This window comes from Callospermophilus lateralis, chromosome 2, assembly GCF_048772815.1.
Source record: "Callospermophilus lateralis isolate mCalLat2 chromosome 2, mCalLat2.hap1, whole genome shotgun sequence".
NCBI lineage: Eukaryota > Metazoa > Chordata > Mammalia > Rodentia > Sciuridae > Callospermophilus > Callospermophilus lateralis.
This window is the reverse complement of record NC_135306.1, coordinates 19,360,081-19,381,614: the sequence shown is the minus strand read 5'-3', so window position 1 is coordinate 19,381,614 and position 21,534 is coordinate 19,360,081. Positions and strand designations below refer to the sequence as shown.

The following is a 21,534-nucleotide window of genomic DNA, read 5'->3' as shown; positions in this document are numbered from 1 at the left end:
TCAGTTGAAAGATCAGCCCAGGAAGGGGCCCGGGGAGGCGTGTGGTTTTTTGACTTTTTAAAGGGCCTTTTTCTAACCCTGCCTAGAGGCCTCCGTGTGCACCAAGAGGAACATCCCGTTCTGGGATGACTCAGTCACTGCAGAAATCTCACTGTGACCAGGGGACGCAGCACGTCAGAGGCCACTGCGGTGGCTGGCTGCAGGTTTGCACCTGCCCTTCAGGCCCCTATGTCTGTGAGTCTTCCCTGGGCAAGACCTGTGTCCACCACGCCAGCCACAGCCCTCAGTGCCACTGAGCCCGGCACCCACCAGGCAGCTAGTCAGTCGACAAGCACACAGCAGTGCCCATCATGTGCTGCTCAGTGGGCATCAGGTGCCCGTGCGGCTGCCACTCTTGGCATGTGTCTGGGCTGAAACTGTCCTCACTGTCACACAGAAAGCACCATGCCCTGGCTGCTGCCCAGAGGGCATAGTCTTGCTGGGCAGGCAGGGAGGCAGGGGTAGGGCTAAGGACAGCCTCAGCTCCTGAGGGCCTCAGAACTGTGACCCCCTCCCTCGGGTCCCATTCCTAAGGACCAAAGATACATACTGAGCACCCGGTGGGTACCAATCAATTAAGAAAAAAAAATCCTGGGACTTCCCACCTACTGGAGGCCAGGCACTACTAAAGACACAAGGAGCTGGGCACGGTGGCCCACGCCTGTCATCTCAGTGGTCCAGGAGGCTGAGGCAGGAGGACTGAAGTTCAAAGCCAGCCTCAGCAAAAGGGAGGCCCTAAGCAACTTGGCGAGACCCTGTCTCTAAATAAAATGGGGCTCAGTGGTGAAGTGCCCCTGAGTTCCATCCCCAGTACTGCCCCCCGCCCCCCGCCTCCGCCAAAAAGACACACAAGGAATACAGAAAAGAGTAGAAGCTTTCCAAAATTTCATACAGGACAGGAAGGGGACAATACAGAAGGGTCACCGAAGGAGGAAGCTTTGGGGTGGGCTTCAGGGACAAAGCAGATTTAGGGGAGGGCGAGGAAAGGCATTCTGGGCAGAGGGAACAGCTCAGGCAAAGGCACAGGGTCCAAAGCATGAGCTGAACTTGAGAACTAGAGGCAGGGTCCTCAGGAGACAGACGAAGGCAGGGCGCAGCAGACAGCCTCCAGGGGGGCACGGTGGGGTGGCTGCTCTTCCTGCCAAACCCGAGCTGGAAGCCGACCCCAGGAGGACCAGCCTGGTGAGGACTAAGGCCCCCAAGGACTGGGCCTTCAGACTCAGGGTCCCCAGGTGCCCTGGAGAGACCACCCCCGTTCTGCAAATCTGATCCCCTTCTCCTTGCCACCTCCTTAACCTTCCACGGACCCCTGTGATCTTCCAGTTGAAAGATCACAGGTCAGATTCCTCTTCCCCACCACCCACACAGAGGGGCTCTTAGCCATTCCAAAATGGAGTCCCCCCTCCCTGGCTCGGTGGCTCGTGCCATGCGATTCCAGGGTGCTCCTGTGCATACGCCCATCCACGCCTCGTACCCTCTGAAGCCCCTTCCCATCCAGCCAGGGACAGCCCCTGCTCTCGCCCCACCCTAACTCCTCCCACATAAGGAAACAGAGGCGCAGACAAGCAGCAGGCCACGGCGAGACTCACAGCCTGTGCCAGGGTTCTCTGGTGCGAGGACTGGGGAACAGCGGCCACCAGACTTGTGGGGGAGCAGGAGGAAGGGGAAGGAAGACTCCCTGACCCAGCCCCATAGCAAGCAGCTGGGTTCTGCAAGAGACCTGGCCACGGAGCTCAGCAGCCCGGTCAGCAGGCAGGCACAGACCACTGCTCTCAAGGGCTGGCCTCGGGCTGTGCAGAAGCTGGTCCTTAAAGAAGTATCGGCCACGGCCTCTGAACACACCCCCTGCCCCCAGAGTTCTGGAGCAGCAGGGCTGCGGAGAAAGAGGAAGGGGCCCTGGTGTCGGGGACTCTGCCCTCACCACCCCTGGGCTCTCTGCCTGCCCTTATGTGGCAGAAAGGGCCACTCCTGGGGGGACCCCCACTGCCTCCGGCTGCTCCCCACCCCGCGTGTCTGAGGCCCCTTGGTGACCCAGAGCACCAACTTGGCATGTGCAGGAGGGGACGCCCAGGCACGGAGGGAGAGCACCATCCAGGTTCACTGGACACGGGATCCAGGCTGGGCCTGGACTCTCGCACCCCCAGCCGGAGGAAAGCCCTCAAGTCCACCCTCGCCTGGCCCGGCCCCCCTAAGCCCGGGAGAAGTGGTAACAGCTGCTGCAGCGCAACTTCCTGGCTGGGCTGGTCCGGGCGGCTGTCCTAGAGTCTGCTCCGGACTGGCCAGTCCAGGGAAGCCGTCCTTCCCGCCAGCCCTCCCTCCTTACCTCGCTGGGGATCCACCGTCCTGCAGCTGGGGCTCGGAGGACCTGCCTGGGAGGCCTTTGTTGCAGGGAGCCCCCTGCTCCGTCGCGCCCTCACCAGCCTCTGCCAGGCAGCCCAAGCTGCTCACAGACAGCATCTCTCCCCACCTCTCCCCGCCCCGCGCAGCTGAGGCCACCGCCTGCCTCCCTCGGCAGGAAGCGCCCGCCTGATTTCCTACAAGTGTTTGTCAGAAGGAGGGGTTCGTGGTGCAGAGCAAGAGCCCAGGCGCTTAACCCCTTGCAGTTCAACCGCGGGTCTGCGCTGCCCTGGAGAGGTGCTCACCGGATCTTCTGATGTCACAGGCTTGGGACCATCTTACCCACTAGCCTCCAGGTACAGACTGGGAGACTGGGGCCCAGAGAAGTTTAGAGGCTTGGCCAAGGTCACACAGCTGTGCCAGGGAGGAGGCCTGAAGCCTCTATCCTCTGCTGGCTTCTTCCATGGCTCCTTTCCTCCCGTGACCCCTTTCCTCCCGTGACCTTGGCCGACTGTACAGTGGGGGCTTAGACTGGATGCTCCCTGGGGACCTTCCAGCTCCAATACTGTTTGCCAAATGACAACGGGTCCAGGCTGGGCCTGGACACTCCCCAGGGGGGGCGTGAGACTCCTCACCTCCGCCACAGCCTCACCCTAAAGTGGCCACAGCCACCATGGAGGTAGGGACCTGGCTGAGCTGGTGGATTTCCCTGTTGTAAGTGCCCCTGGGGTCCAGGCACAGATTTACCCAGTGGCCCTGCCATCCTTCCCCAGGCTGCCCATGGCTCCTCCAGTGGGTGCCCCGTGAGCGTGCCAGGTGCGGGGTGTATGTCACATACGGTGCAGGTGGAGCGCTGCCTCCCTGCCCTGGGGACGGACACACAGCCAAGAAGCTAGAGAGGTGTGCAGGGGACAGAGTGGGGAGGCGCAGGGTGACCAGTCTCCCAAGCGGTCCCGGCAGTTCTGACGCCGGGGCTCACCCCTCAGCAGCAGAGTCTGCCTCCGGTCACCTGTAACTTCCAAGGTCCAGGTGGCTGGGACTGTGTCCTGTGGAAAACCCGAGGGACCAAGAGCAGCAGGTTGGGGAGGAGGCCTGGGACTGGCAGGAGGGCTGTGAGAGCCACAGGGGTGGAGGAAGCCGCAGGAGGGCCATGGAGAGCCGGGCGTGGGGCTGGCCCGAGGACAGCGGGCCCAGCCAGGGGGTCGGGAGCCACGGTGGAGAAGGGCACGGGGTCAGTGGAGAGGGGCAGGGCTGGTCCACGGTGCCAGCTCCCAGTGCTGCCCCACCCTCTGTCCAAAGAGGCTCGAGAAACAAGCAGAACAGCCCTCACAGATGTCCCAAAGCCTCCAGGTGACGGACAGTGGTGTCCCCATTGGAGAGAAGGCAATCCCAATCTGCGCCCAAGTCCCAGCCCCACTGCCTGCTGGCTGTGACCTCTGACATTCTTTAAGCCTAAGTCTCTGGCCTGTAAAGCAGGGCTAGGAGTAGCCACCCTAGTGCTGAGACGACACCCGCCGAGCGCAGGGCAGGGGACCCGGAGCAGTTCAGTGAGCTCACTACCATTGCGGCCAGTGCAACTGAGGCCCAAGGCTCCGGTGCCCTCCAAGGGCTGGGCAGGACGGCCTCTCCTCCAGCCTGGCACACCGTCCCCAGCAGTGAGCAACTGCTGAGGGGGGCGGGGGGCAGTCAGTGGTGTGTGTGACAGAGCTGGGCTGCACAGGCCCCTCTCCCAGCCCGCGCCATGGCTCCTCTGCCTCTCACCCACATCTGGCTGGCAGGCTCCAGGCCCAGCCCCGGCCCACCATGGAGCTGAGCCAAACCCCGAGGAGGCCCCTGTGGGCCATTGTGAGGGAGGCGGGCTCCCCGACTGCTGCCAATCACCCACCACCCTCCCTGCTCATTAATGCGGCAGCCCTGCCAGCCAGGCCAGGTGGCTCCTTCCGCAGGCGCCCACCCTCGAGGCCCCTGGATCAGCCAAGCTCCCTCTCAGGGGCAGCCTTAGCCCTGGGGTGCTGGCTCTTAGAGCCCGGAGCCTTGCTGTCCCTCGTCCCTGCCCTTGCTCACACAGCCTAGGGCACACCCAGGACACGGGAAGCCACAGCTACTGATCCACCGATCCCTGGACAGTCAACCGCACACCTTGTCCTCAGGCCCAGGGGTGCGGGGCAGCCACGGGGCTTCACTGCCTCCTGGGGGAGCTGGGGTGGCAACCCCGACCTGCTGTGCTGCTCTGTCTCCGGCCTCTCCCAGGCCTGCAGCCTCCCCCTGCCCTGGGAAGCCCCCACCCCCAGTTCACCCACCCTCCTGCCGAGCTGCTGAGCTGAGATCCACAGGGAGTCAGGTGAGGGAGTCAGCAGTGTCCTGGAAGTGGAGAGCCAACCCTACCTGGGAGAGCCAGGACAAGAGTCTTCCCTTCTTAGAACCAGGATTTAGAGATTCTCTCTGAGGCCATCAGAGATTATCTTCTAACTCTAAACCTCCAGGGTTCTCCGATATATTTGCCCCACGGGCAGCACTGCCACGCCGATGGGCAGCTGCAAGGGCACAGGGCCTGTGGGCAAATGGAAACTGCAGGTTTCCCTCTGGAAGCTGTGTGGCCTCAGGAAAGTCACTTAACCACACTGAACCCCAGATTCCTTTATCTGTAAAATGGATACTGACTTTCCATGGTTCTGAGGGTGATAAATGAGGTCATGGGCCTATGGTTGTTGGCCAAGTGCCCACAGCAACTGCTCACAAACGATGCCTTTGGTCTTGGTGAAACACTCATGTGGCTTGGTTTTGAATCCCATATGCTAAAAGGCACAGCCCACCCTCCCAAGGGGAGGGAAACGCTGCCATCTCCTGGTGCCCCCAAACTAGTCCTGGGGGCCAGTGACCCAGCTAGAAATGATGTCCCCACCCTGAGTAGTTCAAGAAGGGAGGAAACAGGCCTCCCCTGGCTAACTGAGGCACAGGTCACAAGTAGAGTGGGCCCCCGTGTGCACCACAATTAATGCTTTTCAAGAAATCAAACCAAAAAAGTGCATATACCAGGAGGCACTGCTAACAGCAAGGCTTCACTGAGCCCCTACTGTGCGTCCAATACCTTGTTAATACTCCTGCGTGGACTCGTTTTCACTTCTCAGTCCTGGGCCAATCCAAGGTGGCAGATATTTCACGGGTGAGGAGCCTGGGCTTCAGCCAGGCTGTCCAGATCCAGAAAGCGCCGTCTCCATCACTTCATGACTGAGGCCTGCAGAGATGAGGTTAGAAACAACCTCAGTGTCCAACAAAAGGGGATCCGTGAAATGAATTCTATTTCCACTCAAAGGGATACTCTGAGCCACCATAGGCATGCTACAGAGGAATAAAAATGGGGTGAAAAATCATGATGCGTTCAGCAAATGAGCTGGATACGAAGTGATACGTATCAAGTCTGAGACCACTAAAGGTAAAGAAAATACAGTAAAACATGGAAGAAGAGAGGGAGCCAAGGAAAAAGGGAGAAAGAAAATGTTTACAAAGATTATCGCTAGGTGAGTTGTAGGGAAGCTCCCCTTTACATTATGCATATGTTCTAAAACTAACAGCTGCTTGAACATAAGCATCAGATGAACATCTACTATGCTTGGAACACCCACCCCTGGAACTTTCGAGACCTGGGGTGTGTTCCTCCTCAGTGTCCCCACCTACGAGGGCTGGGGAAAGGGAGGGCTGTGGGGCCTCAGGGCTCTGGCATCCCGTGCCTCCCACGCCTCCGTCGTCCAGGGTCTCGTGCACACTCCATGCACACACGGCCACTACACAGCAAGCACACGGTCATGTGGAAATCACAGAAAGGAAAGGGGCAATCAGCTCCAGTCTCACCCACTCAGCATTTTGGAGCATGACGAGTTGTCCCATTGGACCTTCCTAAGTAATCATGCATGTGATAGAGGGGAGAAGGCGCGGAGAGGTTATATGACTTGCCTGAAGTCACACGCACACTAGGGGCAGAGCTGGTCTGTATCCACAAATAATTACCCTTCAGAGTAATTCCTTATTTAAAGGGGCTGAGCGGAGCCCCTAGGACTCCGACTCCTCCCCCGACTCCTTAGTCCTTGGCTGTGATCCCAGGACTCCAAGGAGACTGACACTTGGGCTCTCATTATGGCTTTGATCCCTGTCTCTCTCCCAAAATAGGGAGATGCTGGCACGGACCTGAGACTGGTGTGGGAGCAGCCCTGGGGTCTCATTTGGCAACCACGATGGAGTCTGGCTGCACCTGGCAGGGGACAGCAGGGTCCAGAGGGGCAGCAGGCGGGTGGGAGGAGGGTCCGGGTGTCTGGGGCAGGATGGCCTGGGTCCTGAGCGGGTGGATCAGACCTCAGCTGGTTTGCCTCCAAACCTCTGATGGCCTCATCGACACCCGAGGACGAGGCTTCCCTGGGGTGAGCAGGGACAGCAACAGGAGGATGTGACTCCACTCGGGGCACAGGGGACTCGCGCGGAGCAGGGCTGCCGTGAGCCTCTCCCAGAGCCCTCTGAGCTCAGCCTTCAACGCCTCGCACAGGGTGCTGGGTAACTCTCCTTGGACACCATCCTGGTCAGGCATTTCCCCCGTGAAAGACCACTGAGGGCTCCGGTCACCTGGAGGCTCAAGGCCAGTCATTCTGGCCTGGAGTCTGGGCTCACAGCGGCCTCTTCCTGGGCCAGGGGGCCACCACTGTGACTCGCACTGTGGACTGAGCCCCATGGCTCTCAGGCTGCCTGACCAAAGTACACTGCTGTGGGGGTCAGGCCCCTGAACGGACAGGAACCCCCAATCCCAGCCACTCTGTAGAAGCAGGGCTGAGGTCCCCCTCAGGGAACTCTGCATACAGCTATTGAAAAACAAAAAAGGACAAGAAAAAGACCCCTTGAGTTATTTACTGATTTCCCTAGTATACATACCTCACCGTGGCCAATTTTAAGCCACCAACATGAAATTACTGAACACAGCCCTCAGTAGAGGGGTACCATCAGCTTCCACACCCCTGCGCATCCCAAAGTAAAGACAGGCTAACCCTAGAGAAGAGCTGCGTGACTTCAGACTTAACCTCTCTGAACCTCAGGCTTCTTGCCTGTAAAATGGGGACAGCAATTACATCTACTTCAAGGCAATATCATGAAATGAAATGACAGAATCTAGTAGGGCTCTGTGCTGGGCACTGGGGAATGACAGTGGGGACAAAGCAGAGGAGAGCTCCCACCTTCCTAGACCTCCTTGCAGTAGAACCCAGGCAGAGGCTAGAAGCCAGCACTCATTGTGGTCAGAAACATTGTTGTCACCGTCCCTTCCTTTCTCTGGGCTGACTTTGGAACGTGGGAGCAGAAGCTGTCCAGGATGCCAGATGCCACCCACTCCAGCCTTAGGAGGTGCTCAGGTAAGCCCTGCCCTGCCCATCTCACAGAGGGGACAGCGAGGCTCTGGGAGCTGGAGGACCTGGCACTCAGGGGCCCCCGTGGAGGCTTTAAACTCCCTCTTCCTCCTGCTCCCTCCTGGGGTGCACTGAAATGTCCGCGGCAAACGGGTTCCCAAAACCTCCTCCCAGCTGACAGCTCAGCCTGGTCCCGCCCCAGTCGCTGGAAATCCCAGCCCCTGCGCCTCGGGAGGCGGAGTCTGCGGGACGGTGGGGGCTGATGAAATCCCCTCGAAACAGCCTCAATCACATGTTTCAAATGCAAACCAGCTGGCCTTTGGGAGGCGTGGGCACCTTCTTCCTCCCACGAAAGAGCAGAGACTGCCTGTGGGGATAAACCCGAACGCAGTCCCCAGAACACCATAGGTTCCATCCCACTGTCAGTAGGTAAACCAGACTTAGGGGCCCGCGGCCCCCGCCCCCAATCCACGGGCACCAATTCTGTTTGCCTAACAAAAAAGTCAAAAAGTGAAACCCACCAATTCCACAGGAGGCACCTGGAAAATTATTTTGGGAAGTCCCTGGCTGTATCTAATCTTAGCCCTTTATGCTTCATTTTCAGTCCATTCCTCCTTCTGATCTACAAGAACAGAAGAACAAAGTCTCTTTTCATTGCAGCTTCTTTTCTCAGCTCTAAAATAGCTTGGGTTTGCTATCAGCCACCCTCCTTTCCAACGTTCTCATTCAGAAGCAAAAGGTTTTTAAACCTGAGTAAGGATCTGCTCCACGCTGTCACTTCTTTCAACTAAAGCCTGGGAAAGGAGCTTTGGAAAAGTCACGTCCAAGATCAACACAGCAAGCAGGCTCTGGTTTTGCCAGCGGCAGGCGGCAGTCCCAGGACGCTTCCCCGCAGTGCGCCCTTGGGCAAGCTGGCCTCCTCTCTGGGCCTCAGTCCCCTGGTGGGTACCAAGAGGTGACTGGCCTTAGTTCTGCAGTTCGTTCCGGCTCCTATCACTGTCCAAACTGCCCGCTGCACGCTAGGCCTTGCTCTCCCTCCCTCCCCCTGCCAAAAAAAGAGGAAAAGAAACTTGCGTTAGGCGTCCGGGGAGGGAGCGCGGCTCGGAGCCGCCGGGCTGCGCGGGCCGTTGCCGGGTGAACCAACCTCGCACAAATCCCAGAACTGCAAAGCCCCACCTCCCCGGTAACCACAGCGACCCGGGCCACGCCTCCGGCCCCCGCAGCCCGCGGCCCGCCAAGGACCACCCCCGGCTCCCCGGGGACCCCTTCGCTCCCTGCGATCGGCCCAGCCGGAGGCAAACGGCCGACGCCCCCACTCTGCGGAGGTGGAGACTGAGGCTCGAGAGCGGAGACGGGTCCCGGGACCGCGCGCATTCCCGGGGCCGCAGTCCGTCTCCTCCCGCGGCGCGCGGGGTTTCCACGTGGGGAAGACCCAGAGCAGGGCGGGCCCTGGGGAGGGAGCCCACGCCGCGGTCCGGCCTCCCTCCCCTTGTCCAGGCCGAGAAACTGAGGCCCGCGAGGGGCCGCGCCCGGCAGGAAGCCCCCAGCTCCTCCCAGCGCCTCACCTGCTGGGACCCGCGCCGGAGGTTTCCTGGAGTTGAGCGGCAAACAAAGGCCTCCAATCCGCGCGCGGGGCGGGGCGCGGCGGGGCGGGGCGGCCGCCTCTTAGCTCCCTGCGGCCGCCCCACGGCAGCGGGAGGCGGGGCCTGGGGCGGGGCCTCGTGAAGCTCCACCAATCCCAGGGAGGCGGCTGCTGCGGCCCGCCCCCAGGGACTGGGACTCCGGGGAGCCGGCTCGCGGCTCGGGACTGAAAAGCTCACTTCTGGTAGGCTGCTGCTTCCGACTGGAGTGCCCGGGGGAGTCCCCGAGGAGATTATCGCACGGAGACACCCGGAGGAAGAAATCACAAGCTTATGGCTGAAATGGGCTGCTTAATAACCTAGCAATAAACTTTATTGGGCCGGAGAGGGACAATAACTGCCCGAAATCGCGCAGTGACTTCAGGACAATACTGTCCCCCCAAAGCGCACCTTGAATAATGGCCGTATTGTAGGGTGTCAAACTGAATTAGGCTCTTGTGCCACTTACAGCCACTGAACTGCCACAAATGTGACTCATAACCTTCGAGACTCTCCACCATCCCCTCCCCACCTTTGGCATCATGAGTAAAGATGTCAGGGCCACAGGTGTCCATGGCCTGGGCGGACCTCTGACACCTCCTGCCTCCCTGGCATATTGGTCCCTTAAAAGACACCAGGGCAGCCAGGCGCGATGGCGCAGGCCTGTAATCCCAGCTGAGGCAGGATTGGGAATTCAAAGCCAGCCTCAGCAATAGGGAGACGCTAAGCAACTCAGTGAAACCCTGTCTCTAAATGAAATACTAAATAGGTCTGGGGATGTGATTTAGTGGTCAAGTGCCCCTGAGTTCACTCCCTAGTACCAAGGGGGGTGGGACACCAGGGCAGGTGTTTGTTCTGGGGCTTTGTGTTGTGGAAAGAGCAGGCCTGGGCCTCAGGCCACCAAGTCCAAACCTGCCCTTCCTATCTGTGTGCCTTGAGCAATTTGACCTTTCCAAATCACTTGAAATACAGCTTTTGGGTTTAGAGACCCACAACAGGGAGAAACCCACACACCCAATGGATAGCAGCACTAGAGTCAGGCCCAGGAATTCTGGAGGGGTCTGACCATCTGTCCCCTGACAGATGGACCAAGTGAGGAGATGGTGGATTCAAGGCAGGGGACATCACCACCGTGCTGGAGTTCACAGAGCAGGTCACATCGCTAACCAGTGATCTTGGAGCTCTCCATTCAGCGTAGACACACCAGGGCTTGGGGCCCCAGAAGTATGGCATTCACAAGGCCAGCGGCTCCTGGAATCCTCTCCCCAGGGCCAATGCTGGTCCAGAGATTGAGCCCCACACGGCATCCCACCTCCCCTGCAGGGAAGTGGCACTGTCCCCACGGTATCGGTGTCCTTCAGCTGCTGTGACAACTACCACTTTTGGTGACTCTGAACAGTATGCATTTGTTCTCTTACAAAGACAGACAGGTCAGAAGTCCACAGTCAGGACCACTGGGTGGGTTCTCTGCAGGGAGAAGCATCTGGCTTCTGGCTGCCCATGGCCGCCAGCACCCCTTAGCGCCTGAGTCTGTCCTTCATCTTCAAAGGGTTCTGCTCCACCTGCTCCCCTCAGCCCAGCCCCTCTCCTCTTCTGCATCAAATGTCCCTCTGACTCCCTCTTATAAGGACGCTGATGACAATGGCCGACCTGGATGCTCCAGGACCTTTTCCCCAACTTAGGTCTTGAACTTCACCACATCTGCAACTGCTGGCTGAGGTGCTGCTCCCAGGTTCCAGGAGTAGGGATCTAGTTCTTTGGGGGGGGGGGCTATTATTCAGCCCACCATATATGTTATAGGACCCTCGGGGCTCAGGTGAAATCACCCGCCTGTGACCGTGGGGTTGGCGCCCCTGCAGTGGGACAGTGTAACAGACCCTGTGGGAGAAAAAGGGCAAACAAGGCCCCTTGAAAGGGCTGGAGCCTCAGGTGGTTTGCCCAGCTGGACAAAGGAGGAACGGGGATAGCTAAGAGTAGGATTTCGAACAAGACCCTGGAACCAGTGCCCCATAACTACCCCCCCCCCAACCACCCCGAGCTCTGGACAAAAGGCTGGGCAAAGTAGGACTTCTTATACCTTTTCTTCACCAGACAGTTCCTGGACAGGAGGAAATGGGCACTGGGGCTGGCCCTGAGCCCCTACGCCGTTTCCTTCATCCTTCCCAACCTGAGCCTCTAACACCCACTGCCCTTGATTGCTGAACTTCTGGGCCCAGGCAGGCAGGAGACAGCGAGGTGACTGGGTGTTCACTGTCTCGCCCAAGGACCGGCAGGCACAGAAGCCCAGCCCTGCCTTGAGTGGCTACCACTGCAGGTCTCCCTTACACTCCAGGGTCCCGGTGGGTAAGGCGGAAGCTGCCCTCTGGGGACTGAAACGTCCAGTCCCTGGCTTCCTGCTGTCCCTGTCCTGCTTCCCCTGGGAGCAGCTCCCTAATGAATCACTTGCATGTAAATCCTGGGCTGAGTCAGCTTCCGGGGGAGCTGACCTGCAGCCAGAAATCCGTGCTTGCTGGGTTCTGCATCATGCTATGCCTGTTTTACTCTAAAAATATTCTCTCTACACACTTAAGTTTTATCCTCAAACCTTCAAGTAAGGTGCTTCAAGATGCAGGTGAGGCTCGGGCGCCCCTGCCCACCCCTCCGGGAATCTAAGACTAAGCCATGGGGCGCGGGGTTTCAAGGTGGCACTGTGCTCTCCACCTGTCCCGCGTACCCACATCAAGCACTCAGAACTCAGCCACCCAGGCGGACCACACAGCACTCTGGCCCTAACCTTGTTCAGATTTCTTTATTGAAAAATTAAAGTCGTAAGCTCTGTATATAAATACACTGACCCTGCTGGTCATCTGCAAGGCCTCCAGGACAGGCTGGGGGGGTGGGAAGCTGGGGCCGTGGGGTCCCCTGGAGTGCGGGGAGGAAATAAATAATAAATACTGTGGGGAGAGGAGCCAGGAGGAAGGGTGTGAGTGGGGGCGGGCTTGATGCTTGTTTGTGGCACTGAAGGTGCAAGACGCTCCCACAGGAAGCCGTGTCCGAGTTCTCCTGTGTCCTTGCTCCAGAGGGCGTGGGCTGGGTGCTAGCTGGCTGGGGACAGGAGTGTCACCCTCCAGCCAATGGAAGCAGGCACTCTGCCCTTCCTCCTCTGTCTTCCTTCCCAGAACCTCTCGTATTGAGCGCCCACCGTGTCCCCGGCACCCCAACTCTGACCTGCCATCTGTCGGCCTTGCCCCGTTCTCTTTTCCCCCAGTTCTGGTGCAGTGGGCCGGGAGGGAGTGGGGACGCCTTCCTGCCACCCAGGCCACGCAGCCCCTCCCCCTCGAGGAGCCGGAGAGTGGCAGGACAGGGGAGGGACCCGGGGCTGGGCAGTAGTGGGAGGCCCTTAGGCCTCGGCCCCTAGAGCATCACATTGAATTCGGTGACCAGGAAGTCGATGTAGTCACGGTCCTTGGTCTTGAAGGCCTCGGCGATGATGCGGGCAGCCTCCCGATGCTCCTTGCCCCGGAGCGTCAGCCCGTTTACTTCCAGGATCACGTGGCCCACCTTGAGCTGCCCACAGTTGTGGGCCGACCCGCCTCGCTGCAGGGTGAGACACAGGGCAGGGGTCACATGGGGCACCTGAGCATTAGGCGGGCCTGGCTCTGATCACCCCCTGCGCAGCCTGACACTGCCACCCAGCACAGGTGAGGCGAGCTTCCCGGGCCTGGTCCAGTGGGCCAGGGCAGAGTGGGTCGATGTCCTCCTGCTGTCCTGCCCACAGCCCGATACCTCAAGGAGTCCCAGTGCCCGAGCAGGGGCTTTCCTTGGATGCTGTCATCTCGGGGTAGCAGCAAACCCCCAGGGATCCTGTGATACGGGCCCTCAGGAGTATAAAGATGGTCAGCAGGGACCCTTGGGTGTACCTGAATGGTGACAATCCTAGGCAGGGGCTGGCGTGTGTTGGCGCCACCCTCGATGGCAATGCCCAAGGTAGCTGCACTTTTCTTCACGCGGACCAGGGTGGACGTAGGCTCCAGGAGTCCAGGCTGCAGGTGTAAGGAAGGTGACTGCAAAGCTTCTCAGTGGACAGGCCTGGCCGGGGACAGGGCTGGGCCAAAACACACCCCTGGGCCAACAGGGTTCAGACTCCATCCTGTGTGGGGAGCCTCCAGTGTGCACTGGGTGTCCTCGGCTCCTGAGTCCCTACAAACCTGGGGCTCGCCACTGACTGCCCAGCGTGGCAGGGACTGGAGTCCAGGCTGTCTGACCCCAAGGCCTGTCTCAGCTTCCATGATATGTCAGAGCAGAGGGGAGTGCCCTCAAAGGTCCTGGACTAGCCTCAGCACTCAGTCACCCAGGACCTCAGCACTCAGTCACCCAGGACCTCAGCACTCAGTCACCCAGGGCGGGGGCAAAGGTGGGATTTACAACGTGCCTCCAGGTTCCCGGAGAACCCCTTCGAATATCCATTCTCCGGTGATGGCACTCACAGCCTCCCTGGTGGTCCCTGCAAGCTGCACCCTGTCCCCTGGGCCTCCCATTCTGCACCTGGGCACCTCCTCTTGACCTGGGCACCACGCCCCACTCACCGGCTTGGTGGCCCCCTCAGTGGCTCTCTCCGTCCGCGGCAGCTCCTTGCTACTCTTGTTCTTGGTGGAAGCCATCTGTCTGCCTCTGCCTGGGGCACTGGCCTCCAGCTCCCCGGCATCCACGCCACTGTCCTCACTAAGAGTCTGCCCGCTGTCCGAGAGCTGGGAGAGCGTGGAGGCTGCTGGGGGTAGGGACAGGAGGATGGCAGCAGTCAGAGAGGGCTTCCTGGAGGTGGTGATGGAGCTGAAGGCTGGAAGGCGGGGGGGAATTCTCCAGGCAAAGCTGGAGGGAGGAAGGAAGGGATGGAGGGGAAGGGGCAAGGACACTCCTCACTGCTCCTCCTCCCCTGGACCCTCTGCCCTCCAACGGTCCTGGCCTGAAGGTCGCTACTCTGGGGACATCTGCTCACCTCCCAGTTCTCAGCCACTAGTATAATGATTAAAACAGGTCAGCAGACAAACTCAGCCCTCGGACGTAGGTCGCCTGCTTGGTTTTGTTGTTTATTTGTAGTGAGGGGCTATGTATCCAAATTAGGGGACCTCAACAGGGTGTGGTGGCACGCCGGTGATCCCACCCACTCATGAGGCTGAGGCAGGAGGATCATAAGTTCGAGTCCAGCCTCAGCAACTAAGACAATGTCTCAAAAATTAAAACAAGATGGGGTGGGGCTAAGGATGTAGCTCAGTGGTTGAGCGCTTGCCTAGCATGTGTGAGGTCCTGAGTTCCATCCCCAGGACTGCAAAACAAACAAAGAAATTTTAGAACATTTCATGTTAAAAAATATATAGGTTTTTAATTTCCCAAGGGGGAAAAAAAAATGGATGGTCTGCCACACCTGGCCTGGATCCCAGCCCCAGTGGGGCTTGACTAAGTGGCAGGAATAGGTCCTCTAGCTCTTCAGGCCACCAGGCTGCTTCCCTAATGGCCCCAGAGTTTGGGACTCCAGGTTAAGAATGCGCTTTGGAGTGGGCGGGTCAGGTCTGAGTCCCAGGACAGCTGTGCAGGCGCTGACCAGGATCCTAGCCTCTCTGAGCCTCTGTGTCTCCCCTAACTCAGGGGTAGGAGGCCTGTGCTGGGAGTTATCGTAAAGACCAGAAGACGGCGAGCAGGGCGGGCGGTCAGGAGAGAAGACTCACGCCAGACTGGCCGCTCAACAGCTGCTGGCTGTACCCGTCTCTTCACAAGTAAATGGGGCAATGACAGTACTCTCCTGTCTGGGCTGCCAGGGGTACAGCCGCGGGGGGGGTGGGGGGGGGTTAAGTGGGTTGATGGTGTAGGCAAGGCCCCGACAGTGGCTGGCCCATGGGAGGGCTCAGGAGCACAGCTGTTGGCTCTGATCACGTGCACACCCCGCTCTGTGCCAGGCCCTGATGCAGCAGCGGAGAATCCACCCATCCTGGCTCCTCTCCCCACAGCCCCCGCCCCCCCCCCCCCCCCCCGCCCTGCTCTTCCTGAGCTGCTGCCCCTGCCTGGTACATGAGGCACTGCAGTCCCTGACTTGGCCTGCTCCCTTCCCCATCCTGAGCGCCCAGTGTCACTCCAGCCACAAGATGGCAGCAGAACCCAACAAAATGTACCCACACCCTCCATCTGGAGACCCAGAGCCCCGGCTCCTCCCTGCCTTCACCTCCTGGAGGCTGGATGACCCTGGAAAACCAGGGTCCCCAGGTCCAGGTGGCCGGCCTGCTGGGTGTCACTGTTTTGCAGTCTGACCCTTCAGTGCCAGGTCAGGAGTCCTGGCAGGGGTCCAGAGCCTGTGACACACACCTGGACCCCCGCACCTACTCCAGGGCCAGGCCATGGGGGACAGGAGTGACAGAAGCCACCCGTCCTCCACGGGCTCATTCTTACTGGAGGGGCTGGGAGCAGAGTGCGGGCACCGGCACTGGGGAGCTGGAGGAGGCACCCACCCCTTGAGCCACCTCGCAGGGCTGTCACTGTGGGCTCCAAATGACTGTAGGAGGCTGAGGCTCGACAGGGGGCAGCTTGTCCAGTGGCAGAAGCAGGACTCAACCCCAAGTCCAAGACCACCAGGCCACCTTACTACTGGACCGAGGCTAGCAGGCCCCTCAGCAGGCACCTGGGCCCAGAGAGGCCAGGGGGCCCAGATCCAGAGCCCGCCCAGCCGGGGCCGCACTCACTGCGCGTCTGGGGCAGGGCCCGCACTTCGTTCACGTCGGGCTCGCTGTCCGGCCGATGCACCTCCACCAGGACGAAGTGTTGGTTCGTGCTCGTCTGGTCCAGGGGGTCGGAGGGCGAGGGCGGCGGGAGGCAGCCCCCCGCTCCTGGGGCCTCTGCCGAGGGGCTCCTCAAGTGTGGGGGAGACTGGACCCGAGGGAAGGGGCCGATGGGCTGCTGGGTGACCAGGGCCAGGTGGGCATCCAGCGGCCTCTTGGAGCTGGGTTTGGCCGGGGAGACAGAGGCGTAGATGGGGGAGGAGGGCGAGTCCTGGGTGGAGGGGGGCCCTGGGGAGGGTGCAGCGGCCAGCGGCGGGCTGCAGGTCTGGGGTGCAGAGAAAATGATGCCTGAGTGCGAGGAGGCGGAGGAGGGAGGCTGGGCGTCCTCCCTGGCGGGCTTCCTCGGCTGGCTGGGCAGGCGGTCCTGGCCTTGGCCTTGGCCCAGAAGCGGAGCGGGAGGCGGCAGCTTGGTGTTGGGCAGCTCCTGGGGGCTGGGCTTGACGTCGTCCTGCCAAAAGACCCAGCAGGAGTAGAAGGAGTCAGAGCCCATGGCGGCCGGGCAGGGAGCAGGGAAGTGGGTCCCGAGCTCAGCGCTGGCCGCACAGCCCTGAATAATGCAGCAGCCCACGGGAAACTGCCTGGCATCGCAGCCACTGAGGAGCGTCGGGACCGTGGCAGGCGTCTCTGGGGACTGCGCGGTTACCTTTGGGAATTGGAGCTCTTGGCGTCGGCCAGGGATTGTTACAGGCAACAAGACTTAATTAGAGGAGGATGAGGAAGACGGACACACAAAAAGGGTTTCTTAGGCTTTTCCTTTTAGGGGATTGTCTTGGCCACTGGAGATGGGAGGTGAGGTAGGACCAGAGAGAGAATGGACAGAAGGAGGGACACACGGGCTGTGGTGCTGTGTGGCTCTGGGCAAGGCATGGCACCTCTCTGAGCATGTCATTGGGTAACAGCAGAGTAGGTGGGGATGTGGCCGGTGTTGGCATGGTGGACCCACAATTCCTTCTCCCCCTTCCTGGGCAGCAGCCCACACTCGCCTGGTGCTATGGCCTCACGTGCACCGTTCTAAACGATGTGCTTAAATCAGTTAATCTTGCCACAAACTGCTGGGGTAGGTACTGTGTAATCATCCCCATATCACAGATGGGAAACCAGAGGCACAGAGAGGCTAATGAATTTGCCCAAAGTCACACAGTCCATGGAGGAGGTGGGATTCAAACCCAGGCAACCTGGGTCCAGAATCCAGGCCATTCAAAAGCCACCTGGGTCAGACTCACACAGTCTCCCGCTGTATTCAGCATCCACGTCCAGCCGAGGCAGAAGGCGCATTCACCGTGTGCCCAGTGCCTGGACGTGCCATGACCATGTTCAGGTAACACACCGAAAGCAAGGCCCCGGAGGGAACCTGCTGGGGTCAGCGCCTGCCCTGCCCACGGTCACCGTGGTGAGCTCCCCTGGCCCTGCGGGAGATGGCGGAGGGGCCCTGCGCAGGCCTGCAGACACAGCAGAGGCCCTGTCCTCCCACCTTCCCTGTGTCCTCTCCTCATGGCTGTCACTAAGAGGAGCCCAGGGGACACCTGAGGGACAGGGCAGGTGGAACAGGACCACGGGGGCTTACCACGGACACGTCGGGGAGCGTGTTGACGTCGCCCTGGACTGCCTGGCCCGACTCCTCCAGGTCCAGGGTGTTCTGAAATGGACAAGAGAGCGAGCTGAGCCACAGGAGCCAGCGGCTCCCCGGGAACCACGACCCGCGGGCCTCGGCCCTCGACGTGCTTCGCCTTCCTGACACAGCCGCTGTCCTCTCTATCTGACCCCCTGTAATGGGGGTCGGTTTTTCCGCCAGTCCCTTTGAAGCCAGTTTTCCTTGGGGACCTTCTGGTCATTTCTGGCCTCCCTGGACCACCTGGAGATGCAGGGGGTGGTCCTCTGGCCTCTCCTAGCACCACCGATGAACAGAGTCCCAGGGCCGTGTGAGGACCCACGGCCTGCAGGAAGGACAGGGACATCTCACTCCTTTCTATCTTAGTGGTCTAGGGCTTAAGGGGACCTTATTCATGCTCCTTCTTTCCTTTCTTAATGCTCCCTTAAGTGACACTGTGCTGTCAAAAGGCCATCTCTGGGGACCCAGCAGAGGTCCTCTCTGGGCTGGACTCAAGGGGCCCTTTCTACCCACAGAGCTCGGGATGGCCTTGGGCTTCTGTCAGTGATGGATAATTTGGGGTGTCGACTGGACTGGCACAGAGAAGTGGGGGGTCCGTTGGGTGTTTCTCGAAGAGATCAGCATTTGAATCAGTGGGCTGAGTGCCGCTCACCCTCCCCAGTGTTGGGGACATCCCCAGTTTGTTAAGGGCCCCAGTGGAATGGGGCCAAGTTTACTCTCTGGAGCTGGGAACCCGTATTCTCCTGTCCTCGGGTTTCACTGCTGGGTGCTGGGATGGAATCTAGGCCCTCGCACATGCGAGGAAAGGGCTCCCACTCGGGGCCGCCCCCAGCGCTCGCCCGGCCCTCAACAGCCGCAGGCAGCACCCTCGGATCCTGGGCCCTTGGACTTGGAGCTCCAGCCCCGGCTCTCCAGGGCCTCCACCGTGCCGGAGGGCGGGCCATGGGGCCCCTCGGCCTCCACTGTCACAGAGCCCGTCTTGGCAGGGGGCTATAGGTGCCCTGAGGGTTCTGCTCCTGGAGAGCCCTGACTAACGAGAGGCCCTGGAGGCTGAGCAGGCTCTGAAGCCCCAGACTGACCCCAGGCTGGGCCCAGAGGAGGTGGGAGACCCGGACACCAGGTGGGCCAACGGGCACAGGACACCTGGGGGAAGGCGTTATGGAGGAAGGCTTCCTGGAGAAGGGGGCACAGGTCCAAGCCGGGCCCAGAGGAACCGTGGGTGTCTCAGACAAAGGAAAGGGTGGACACAGAGGAGGGGACGGAAGGTGTGGAGAATCTCTGCGCGGCTCCGTGAGTGAGTCAAGCGTGGATGTGCTTGGATGCCAGCCTGAGGGCCGTCGGTTGCCATGGAGACAAGGTCAAGTTTGCCTCTTATGGAAATCCCCTTTGCTCGGCGCCCCCCACTCCTGCAGCCACGGTGGAACACCAGGCCAGCGCGGGGTCTTCACGTGGCCCTTGCGCCTGCCTGGCTGTCACAAGGCACGTGCTGCTCGCTCACCTCTAAGTTCCCACTCCCAGGTCACCTCCTCAGAGGGGGACCACCCACAGAAAACCGCAGCCTACCCCTGCCCTGCTGGCCTCCTCTCCTCACTGACCCCTGCCAGGACGCAATCCTGGAAAAATGAGTCAGATAACGTCTCTCCCCTGCTCAGGGCCCCTGGGCCTGTCCGTCTTCTTGGAGGAAATCCCAAACACCAGGCCCCCTGTCCTCCCAACTCGGCCCTGTCCTGCTGCTCCTCCAGCATCATGGGACCGTCCCTGCCCTCGCCACCATCCCGTCCACCCCCCGGCTTTGCTCCTCTGTATGACCCTTATCGCCATGTGGTTTGATTGTCTGTCCCTCCTGCTGAAACACAACTCTGAGGCGGCAGAGTTCGGAGGACCTGGTCTCCCCTCAGTGTTCAGAACAGTGTCTGCTGGGTGAATATGCATTAAACAAATTAATGAATCAATGGGTGAGCGGATCGGTCCATCACCCTAGCGAGCAGGCCCGAGTGGAGGCAGACGGGGCTGCAGGCCACCGTGGGAGCCTAATGTTGGCTTCAGCGAGGGGTTCAACCGGCAGGCCCCCTGGGCTAAAGGCCAGAGCCTCTCCGGAGCCTTGGGGACTCACTCAGTGGCCGGGCAGTGAGGCCCGAGGTGCCAGAGGGAAGCTCAGGGAGGGGGAGAGTTCTGGAAGGAACACAGGAGAACCACAGACCTGGCCCCGCACAGGCTGGGCCCTGGGTGCAGTTCTACTTTAGCTATCTCATGAACTTTCTCGAGGACCCTGAGGGGTGGCCCTGGGACTCTCCTGGTCACATTTGCTACAACTAAAGCTCAGAGAGGGAAGTGGCTTGTCCCCAGGTCGCGGGGGCCATTCTACAGCAGCAGGCCAGGTGTCTCAGCCAGGTCTGGGTCAACCCAAGGCCCGTGATGTCCAGCCCTACCCGGGGCATCGTGGGAAGGAAGAGCTTCTGAAATGAGAGAACACAGCCACCGCTGGCCCCTGCTATCCAGGGCATCCTGGAGCCAGGACAGAAGGTGGGATGGAGGGGGGAGGAGGAGGCAGGATCCCCGCCTGGGAGGGAGCAGGAAGTGGGGCAGCCAGGTCGGAGCCCAGCCCTGCCAGACTCCATCTGCTGAATCCAGACGCTCAGGAGCCCCAAGGCCCCGAGCCATGTTCCTGGTGCATCCGAAATAGCTGCAGACAGCAGGCTAAGAACTCGGGGGAGGTGTCAGCAGAACAGGCTTCGAGCAGACTCAAGGCCAGAGTTTGTGCCTGGGCCCGGGGCACCCCCGACCACTGCTGGGGGTCCCTGCCCCTGCAGCCCCTGGGGCTTACACCAAGAGGCACACTGAGTCCTCCCAGGTGGGACCCTTCACCCACTCTACAGCTGAGGCGACTGAGGCTCAGGGAGGGAAGGTCATCTACCCAAGGTCACACAGCAAGGACCGGGTAGGAAGCCAACTCCTATCCAGTGTCTGTCTCTACCTTCCAGACAAAAGCCCTGCTTCCCACAAGGGCCAGGACACCTCCAAGCCATGTGCCTTGTCCCCGCCCCCATCCTTGCTGGTGGCTGTTCACCAGGCCCCCTTCATGGGGAGATGCCTTCATGCCTGGCTTGGCCCTGTCAGAGCCCAGCCCCCCGAGTCTGGTGTGGGGCAGCCGAGAGGGGACAAGGGCCAAGTGAAGAATGGTGACAACCCCTGCTGACCCTGCCGCGGCCTGTGCCGCTCAGACCCCCTCCTCCTGCTGACCCTCCTCCTGCCCCCGCGTGGCCCCCCCTGCTGCCTCAGGGAAGGATGCCGCCAGTGGAAACTGGGTGACCCAGAATCTCCAGAAGGTCAGGGCTCGCAGGGCCCCAGGACAAGTGTCGGAAACTTGTCTCAGGAGGGAGGGAGGGACGAGGGGGCCCCAGAGCCTGGCAGGGACACCAGTCCGTCTTGTTTCCACTGACCTCTAACCCAAGAGCAGCATTCCTTCCATGACACATGGAGGCCTCAGCGCCTCAGGGGAACCGGCCACTGTCCCCTGGCAGAAGTCACAGGTCGGGCCTGCCTACTCCCAGGGACTGCAAGAGTCACAGCCTCCTGCTTGCAGACTCACTAGAAGCTTCCGCACAGGGACAACAGTGTTTCATCACAGGGTCGGTGCCCTTTCCCTCCTGTGTGTTCACACTGAGGGAGTTAAAGTGGCCACTCTGAGAAGGGCCCAGCCCCTGCCTGCGGAAGGGCCCACAGCCAAACAGGGCAAGGTCTAGGTC

The 21,534-nt window shown here is 60.5% G+C and overlaps 2 protein-coding genes across 6 annotated transcripts in view; both read right to left on the bottom strand.

The window, feature by feature from the left end:
• Nucleotides 1-9,359, bottom strand: part of Akna (AT-hook transcription factor) — a 43,275-nt gene extending 33,916 nt beyond the window's left edge. For 4 of the 5 annotated variants that reach the window (XM_076845627.2, XM_076845629.2, XM_076845630.2 and 1 more), the window contains exon 1: nucleotides 2,363-2,486. The gene's annotated coding sequence lies outside the window, so the exon portion shown is untranslated. Of the gene's footprint in view, nucleotides 1-2,362; nucleotides 2,487-5,464; nucleotides 5,612-9,322 lie in introns of those variants that run through there. The other variant, XM_076845628.2, reaches the window with a different exon arrangement.
• Nucleotides 9,360-12,249: 2,890 nt separating this feature from the next.
• The window catches only part of Whrn (whirlin), an 85,999-nt gene continuing 76,714 nt past the window's right edge, over nucleotides 12,250-21,534 (bottom strand). The window contains exons 8-12 of the mRNA XM_077108636.1: nucleotides 17,744-17,815; nucleotides 16,084-16,627; nucleotides 13,942-14,123; nucleotides 13,276-13,398; nucleotides 12,250-12,952 (exon numbers count right to left, since the gene is read on the bottom strand). Of these exons, the coding sequence (XP_076964751.1) occupies nucleotides 12,770-12,952; nucleotides 13,276-13,398; nucleotides 13,942-14,123; nucleotides 16,084-16,627; nucleotides 17,744-17,815 (1,104 nt within the window). The 3' untranslated portion in view covers nucleotides 12,250-12,769. The remainder of the gene's footprint in view (nucleotides 12,953-13,275; nucleotides 13,399-13,941; nucleotides 14,124-16,083; nucleotides 16,628-17,743; nucleotides 17,816-21,534) is intronic.